The 8,285-nt window shown below is 27.3% G+C and overlaps 1 protein-coding gene across 3 annotated transcripts; it reads left to right on the top strand.

Annotated features, from left to right (window-relative positions):
* The first annotated feature begins 1,371 nt into the window (after window positions 1–1,371).
* On the top strand, window positions 1,372–6,926 carry LOC120069253 (putative flavin-containing monooxygenase 2). Of its 3 annotated transcripts, none has more exons than XR_005479487.1 (4): window positions 1,372–1,920; window positions 2,569–2,820; window positions 3,084–3,291; window positions 6,866–6,926. XR_005479487.1 is itself a non-coding variant. In XM_039020971.1 (2 exons), exons 1-2 carry the CDS (start codon window positions 1,471–1,473, stop codon window positions 2,740–2,742), a joined length of 624 nt encoding a protein of 207 aa, XP_038876899.1. In that variant the 5' UTR covers window positions 1,373–1,470; the 3' UTR covers window positions 2,743–2,865. The 3 variants fall into 3 exon arrangements, 1 of the variants encoding a protein (XP_038876899.1); XR_005479486.1 differs by having other exon boundaries at window positions 1,373–1,920; window positions 3,116–3,291; XM_039020971.1 differs by lacking the exons at window positions 3,084–3,291; window positions 6,866–6,926 and having other exon boundaries at window positions 1,373–1,920; window positions 2,569–2,865.
* The last annotated feature ends 1,359 nt before the right edge of the window (window positions 6,927–8,285 follow it).

The following is an 8,285-nucleotide window of genomic DNA, read 5'->3' as shown; positions in this document are numbered from 1 at the left end:
ATATATGAAATTTTGTACTAACTAAATTTAACTCATCTAGTTATATATTGAAGATATGTTGGCTAATAAATTATAATTTATGTAAAAATAAGTTAAGTAAATATTTAATAGATTATTATTGATTTATTAAAATAAATATTTATATTATTTTTATTAAATTAATATTAATTACTTAACTAATTGATTATATTTAAAGTGAAATTATATATAAAATAAAAACATATGAAGAAAGGGAAAAGAAAACCCACAGTTTTGGAAGAAATAGAAAATCTTTGTATGTGAGAAATAAGAATGTCAAGGAATAATTTATTCTTAGACAAATGGTTGAAAACTATGAAAAAAACATAAAATTTGGATGCATGTGTCAATTTTCATGCAGAAAACTATGCAACCAAATGACCCCTAATAGAAATAAAATAGAGAGGTAGAGTAACACTCCAAAGAGGAAAAAATGTAACAAAATACTAATTCATAGGGGGACAAAAATTTAGAGAAGAAAATTCAATAGAGATAATAAGAATTCAAAGATAAAGAAATAAAGTTATAGATATATGGGGGATTTTCAAAAATAGAAAAATAAGGAAAAACTAATTACACAAAATAACAAAATTTAATCTTCTTTGATAGAGGCTAATAGAGTTTTTAGAAGTATATTAGTATCTATCAGTGATTGAAACTCATAGAAATCTATCATTGATACTATGTGATAGACGTTGACAGTCAGTATTATTATTATTATTATTTTTGCTATTTCTATAAATAGTTTGACGTTTTTTTATTTGTGAAAATTTCTCTAGTTATATTATAATTTTTTTTTCAAAGAATGATTTATGGAGAATAATTTTATAGAGAGAAAAAAATTCAGGAGAGAGGGAGAATAAATTTCAAGAGCATAGAGTTAGAGATAAAAATAAATAGAGTTAAAAACTATCAGACAAAACGAATAAGTGGAAAATGAACTTAAAACAAAAGAATAAAATTAGAGATAAACATCATAAAACTTCTAGAGATAAAACTAGTGGCAAATTCACAATCATCGAGTGATTTTATCATTATTACCAAACATCATTATTTTAGAAGAAAATTAATATCCTACGTCTCAAAAGTAAAAATTACTCACAAATATATTCTTAGTTGTCCAACCCCATACTTTGCAACATATTAAACTCGTCCTTTTTCTTTTTCTAAAATATTTTCAAATTTTTTTTACCGTTACAAAAATGAAACATAATACACTGAAAAAGATAGACATAACTGAAGATACATAACAAATATCATACTATGTTTAAAAATCTCTCATCAATAATGAATGTGGAATGTGGAGGCATCAACATTTCTTCCACTCCCCAACCAGAGGAGTTCATTATATAAGTAGAGTCCCTTCCCATGCAAAGGGCATAGCAAAATTAACAAAAAAAAAAAACTAAAAACCAAAGGCAAAGGGAGAATTAGTTAAACCATATTAACACAATGGCAGAGAATAAGCAACCAGTGGCTATAATTGGGGCTGGAATTAGTGGCCTAATTGCTTGCAAATTTGTAGCTCAAAAGGGGTTACACCCTGTAGTTTACGAGGCCGAAGACGGTATCGGTGGGGTATGGGCTCGAACCATCAATTCAACCAAACTCCAAAATCACAAAAGTACTTACGAATTTTGTGACTTTCCTTGGCCTTCTTTTGTTCAATCTTACTATCCTTCTCATCAAGAAGTGCTCGACTATCTCCATTCTTATGCCATTCATTTTGATCTCCTTCACTTTATCAACTTCAATTCTCGTGTTTTTAGCATCGATTATGATATCGATGGAGGTGAAACGACGAATTACTCGTATGAGCTTTGGGGAGGAAACGGCCTCACCTTTGCTAAGGAACCTAGATGGATCCTTGAAGTTCAAAACACTAAAAATAATACTGTTCAGGTGCTGATTCCTTCCCTCGTCTTTGTTTTTTTTTTTTAGTCTTTAGGTTTAGTGGTGATTTATATCGTCTTATTCTTCCATTATATACTAGTTCGAACAATATTTTTGTGTAGGGTTTTACCTACTATTGTGTATCTTAATCCAATCCCACATGAAAAAAAAAAATAAATAAAAAAATATTTTTGAGAAAATAAAAGTGAGAGTGAGATAATTTCAATGTTGTTGCTAATATTTATGAAAGGTACATTAAAGTAAATTTCTCTATAACTAAATAACATAAAATAACCTCAAACTTTTGTATTTATTACAAAAATATCATTATTCTCTCAAACATTACAATACATTATCTTTTCATCTTTTGTAAATATTTCAAAACTATTCTTAAAATTTTCTAAAAAGAACATTAGAATTTTGGATCAGATTTGGAACAGGCGTAGTGGTGCCAATATATATATTTTGATCTTTCCATAAATATTTTAAAAAAAACTACCATTGAAATAAAAATAATCGTATAAAGTCTTGTTTTTCATTTTAGATGGTTGTCACTCCATAATTCAGATTCTAAATTTCGTCCGAGTAAGAATTCTACTCTAAGAATAGTATCGAAACATTTATGAAAAGTAAAAAATAATGTGACAAGGACTGCAGGTTCATCGAGCTGGGTTTGTGATATTGTGCATGGGGAAATACAGTGGGATGCCATACATACTAGAGTTCCCACCAAATGAAGGCTCAGAAGTGTTTCATGGGAAAGTGCTTATTCAATGGATTACGCTACCGTCACCAAAAACAACATGGGAGTTAACTCAGTCAACCAATTAGTTAAGGGCAAACGGATTGCAGTCGTTGGATCTCTCAAATCAGCCATGGACATAGCCATGGAATGTGCTGAAGCTAATGGTGAAATTAAATTAAACTACCTTTTTTTTTATTTAATAAGCTTTTTCAAGTACATATTTCGGGAGTGATTTTAAAATAGTTAAAATCACTTTTCTCAAATTCAAAATCACTATGATTTATGGTTTGATTTTACACGTTTAAATACAATTTTCATATTTGATTTTGTATTATTAAAATCACGTTTCGAGGTATTTTTTAATATGACAAAAGTGATTTTTGACCTTTACAAAATTTACTTGCCAACATGTCCTTAAATATGACAGAAAATATTACTAATGGAAGTGAGAGGTTGCAGGACCGGAAAAACCATGCACGTTGGTTGTAAGAAATCCACATTAGCTGACTCCTTCTGACCAAGCATGGGGTGTCGATATAGGTCTTTTGTATAATAGTCGATTCTCTGAACTATTGGTCCACAAACCTGGTGAGAACTTCTTATTCAGCATCATCGCCACCTTACTTACCCCAATGGTAAGAATACACAAACCCTCTCTCTCTATATATATTGTATATATTCTCTTGGATAAATTATTGAGGGCATCAACCTCTCCCAACATGGATGAGTGGATTTAAATGTATAAAAGAACTATTAAAATTATTGTGTTTGTATTGAATGCATCTCTTTTAAACTTTAAAAGTGTTTAAAAGTCGTTCTTTAATGTTATGCATAATAGATTTAAAACGTGTTTAATAGATATCTAAACTTTCAATTTTGTGTCTGATCATTGAATTTTCAAATTTTTGTTTAATAATAAGTTAAGTTAAAATATCCTTAAATTATGGGGTTAATTATTTTCAATCATACTTCCGAATTTTGAAAAGTATCATACTAATTAACATTGAAGTATGAAGTTTTTTTCAAAATATACTTTTAAGGTTTTGTCGTTAAATTCATGAAGAAAAAGATTTGTTAGGCATTTATGTGTTTAAGTGAACAAATATGAATGTATAGGAAAGTAAATTTTGGAGTTAGGGATGTTAGTTTAAGATCATAAACGACTGGAGTTGAAATATGCACGATATGTATTTAGTTCTTTTAATTTTTAGATTTTGTTCACATAAGTAAATATAAACTTTTTCAGCTTTAAATTTATTGACAAAACCTATTAATGTTATCTTGAAACAATATTCAAACTTCTAAAGTTTAAGAGTAGAATTGGAACATACTATGATATGTCTTTTTAAATCCATGAAACAATTTTTAAAGTTATTTAGACTATAAAAAATTTTGATTGTTTAAAAAAGTATTAGAAATCTAATCATTAAAAAAAAAAGGTCGACAGTGAATTAGATACATTCTAAAATTTAAACAACTTTAATTAGGGTGAGATCATTTTCAAATTCCATTACTGGTACTTGGTCATCTCTTCTTATTCTGATTGGTTAATTCAAATGAGAGGGAGAATGTGATTGCTCTTAAATTATCTTGAAATTATTTGTTTAAAATAATATTAAAACAAATAAATAAAAGGTTATAGATCAGTGTTCAAATAGATTAACTACCACAAAATTTCAAAAGAAAAATAAGCAATTGGCTACACCGTCTTCCTGCAACATTAACCAGGACATGTCTAATAGTGGTTTTAGAAATAATGATTTTAACAAAATTGATTTACTAGAAGAGTCTTTTGTTAAAAGTGATTTTCATACACTCATCTTAACGTTGGTTCTACATTTATTAAATTGGTTTTAGTACAATCAAAAGTGAATTTCAATTCTTTGTACATGTTTGGGATTGACTCATAAAATAATTGTTTTAAGTTAAATTATTTAATTATGATTAGTTTTTGTAAAAATGTAATAAACCATGATAATATTTAGTTCCATACTTATATAAGTGATTTAATTTAGAGAAAAATCTTTTTAGTTCCTGAGTTTTTTGAAAAATGTGTAAGTTTGGTCCTAGAATTTTTAAAACATACCTTTTTAGTCTCCGAGTTTTTTAGATTAAGTACATTTAGTCCCTAAATTTTTAAAAAGTACCTTTTTAATTTTTTGAATTTTTAAGAATAGGTTTAATAGGTCCCGACAGTAATTTCTTATTGTTTTAAATGAGAAAAATAATTTTTAAAAAATTATCTCTTCTCTCTAAAATTATTTTTAATAATGATTTTTGTAATTCAAATTGTCATATAATTATGTAAAAAATATTTAATAGACCTTTTAAACCTATTCTTAACAACTTGAGAAATTAAAAGGTACATTTTGAAAATAAGGATAAAAAAACCTATTCTAGAACACTTGGGGACTAAAATAATACTTTAAAAACTTAGGAACCAAATACACCTATTCTTTGAACTCGAGGACTAAAAGATAGTTTTCCCTTTAATTTGATTAAACATATTTTTAAATGATTATTGGTTTTCAAAGGTATTTAGTAAGAAAAGCAATATATTTGAGATTGAAAAAGATTAGGGGGTGGTAGACAAAAAATTATAAAGAGAGAAATAAAAATTTAAGGGAGAAAAAGTTTAAAAAGAAAAAATAGAGACAAAGGAGAAATTTATGAGTGGAAAAATGATTTTTTCCCCAAAAAAAATAAAAAATAGAATAGAGATAAAGAGAAAATTAGGGAGAGGGTAAAAATGGAGAGAAATAAAGTTACATATTGATAAAAAAAATTTAAAAAAATCACTCATTTGAAATAAAGTTTAGGACAAAATAAATTTAAATCTCTAAGACAAAGTAAAGTGAAATGAGACGAAAATTGTTTAATATGAAATAGTAGTCCTTTCGGAAAGAAAATCATTCATAAACCACAATCACCTACGATGTGGGTGAATTTTTCAGAGATGGGGTATATCAAAATTTGTGGAGAGCTACCTACGATGGAAACTTCCATTAAAGAAACATGGAATGCTACCAAAACATAGCTTTTTCGTAGAGGTCTCTTCATGCCAAGTTGCAACCATCCCTGAAAATTTCTACAAAAGAGTGGAAGAAGGAAACATCGTCTTAAGAAAATCCAATTCCTTCACCTTCTCCAAACAAGGACTCATCATCGACGACGACCCCATCGAACCTGTCGAAGCTGACCTCGTCATTCTCGCCACCGGATACAAAGGCAATGAAAAGCTCAAAACCATGTTCAAATCTACCACTTTCCAAAAATACATCTCCACCTTCCCAACCTCCATCATGCCTCTATACAGATAAAACATAACAAGTTCAACAAACATGTTTGAGAGTAATCTTCAAAATATTAGGGTGTGGAAACATAATTTTGAAAAAAATGATAAAAGAAAAAAGAGAAAATTGTAATCATGTTTTTAGATATGTATTTAGTAGTAGATTCAAAAATTAAAATTAAAAATGTGTTTGATAATATGTTTATAATCCATAAAAATAATTATAGTGACTCACTAAATATTAGATTGAGTATAAACTTTATAAACTTTATTATTTTTTATTATTGTATAAAGAATAATTTAAATTAACAAAATTTATTGATTTTATAACCTAAATACTACATTGGTTAATGGTTTTCTTCTTTTTAATATAATTTTACATTTCAAAATTTCAAACTCCAAATCTAAATATACTAAAAACATAAAATCACAATTTTAGAATTTGCATTGCGTGGATCATATAATCCGAAAAAAGATTTCCAATATAGAGTTTAGATTAATTACCAAACACATATTCACGTATTTAAAAACATAAAATAGAATCTAAATTAATTGCATACCAAACATACTAAATATTAGGTTGAATATAAACTTTATTATTTTTTATTATTATATAATTAATAATTTAAATTAACAAAAAAGGATAGATTTTATAGCCTAAATACTAATTGGTTTAATGGTTTTTTTCTTTTTAATTAATTTTACATTTAAAAATTTCAAACTTAAATCTAAATAACTAAAAAATAAAATTACATTTAGAATTTGCATTGCTGTGATCATATAATCCGAAAAAGATTTCAATAAGAGTTATATAATTACCAAACACATACATTTATTAAAACATAAAAATAGAATCTAATTAATTGGCATACCAAACAGTCGCCTTTTAAAACTTTTCTCCTAAACCGTGAGTGCAGACAGGTGATTCAAACAAGGGATTCCATTGACTTTGCTGTGATCGGGTATTGCGGAGGGGATTATCGGACTTGTTTAGCTCGGACATTTTGAGATGCCAATTGGCTAGTAACATGTGCTTTGATGGAAAGCTTTAAGTTGCCAACTATTAAAAGGAAATGGAGGAGGAGATAAGTTGCTGGGAGATGAATATGAAGGAATATGCAGGGGAATACTTTTGGAGGTCTTGTGTTGGAATCAAACAATATTTGGTACCAATGATCAGCTTTGGCAAGGATATGGGACGTAAAATAACTTTGAGGAAGAAGACCATTTTTGGATGAGCTTTTTCAACCTTTATCTGCCTTCTGATTTATTGCAAACTCTCAGCTACGAGAAAAAATGCAACTAAATATTTCATATCTTCTTTCATCTAATAAAATAAGATAAATAATAAGAAGGAAGTACGACGACATGATTTCTTCTTTATTATCCTTTCCTTTATGCATTATTTCTCTCTCTATTTTAGAATAAAATTAGTCGAATGGTCGGTTTAAATTATTGTAACTGACAGTTCTTATATTGTTGGATGCTATGAGAGAGAAATGTTAAATATGGTATCTTTAATTTATTGTCAAATTTTAAAATGTTACATGCAATCTTTCTATATAAGCAAGACAATCACATTTTTTGTTGGACTTATTTTACTACCAACCTATATATATATATATATATATATATATATATAATATACATATAGCTAGGGATAAATTTATCACAGGCTCAAGAGACTCGATCTCCACTCAACATCATTTTATATCAGTATAAAACAAAGTTATTTATTAATTATCAAAGTGGTCATCTGACACATAGGACGAAGCTCCAATCCTTCCTCATTTGGCTCAAAAGTTTGAATCTTTTTGCATGCAATTCTTTTAAATTATTTTCTTTTTTGTGCTACTGTTTTATTGCTCATGATAATATATTTAATGGTGCAGTAAATTAAAATATATCGGATAAAATTGTTTTTAAGGATTAAAATATAAGTTTAGTCTTTAAATTTTAAAACTTACATTTATTTGGTCTATGAACTTTAAAATGCTTATAAACTTAAAATTTTAATTTATGTGTATTAAGTCTTAGACTTTCAATTTTGTACGTAATAAATATCTGAACTTTCAAGTTTGTGTTTAATAGAGTAATAGGTCATTAGTTGTTCAATAATTTTTGAAATTTTACTACTAAATACAACATTGAAAGTTTAAATTTCATTAGACAAAAATTAAAATTTAAATCAATAGATCAACTATCTTTTCTTAAAAAAACAATCATATATGACAAACCGTATCAAATATGAAATTGGAAGTTTAGATGTCTATTAGACATTTTTTAAGTTCATCTATATCTATACTATATTAAAAAGGACAATGATTGGAGAATGTT

Source organism: Benincasa hispida, unplaced genomic scaffold (genome assembly GCF_009727055.1).
Source record: "Benincasa hispida cultivar B227 unplaced genomic scaffold, ASM972705v1 Contig297, whole genome shotgun sequence".
Taxonomy (NCBI): domain Eukaryota; kingdom Viridiplantae; phylum Streptophyta; class Magnoliopsida; order Cucurbitales; family Cucurbitaceae; genus Benincasa; species Benincasa hispida.
The sequence above is the reverse complement of the archived record's forward strand: the minus strand, read 5'-3'. Positions and strand labels throughout refer to the sequence as shown.

What these genes read in the sequence shown, in the direction of transcription:
- LOC120069253 (XM_039020971.1), top strand. Translation starts at nt 1,471, where the DNA reads ATGGCAGAGAATAAGCAACCAGTGGCTATAATTGGGGCTGGAATTAGT. An exon ending in CTAAAAATAATACTGTTCAG is followed by an intron (nt 1,921 to 2,568) that starts GTGCTGATTCCT and finishes CAAGGACTGCAG; the next exon opens with GTTCATCGAGCTGGGTTTGT.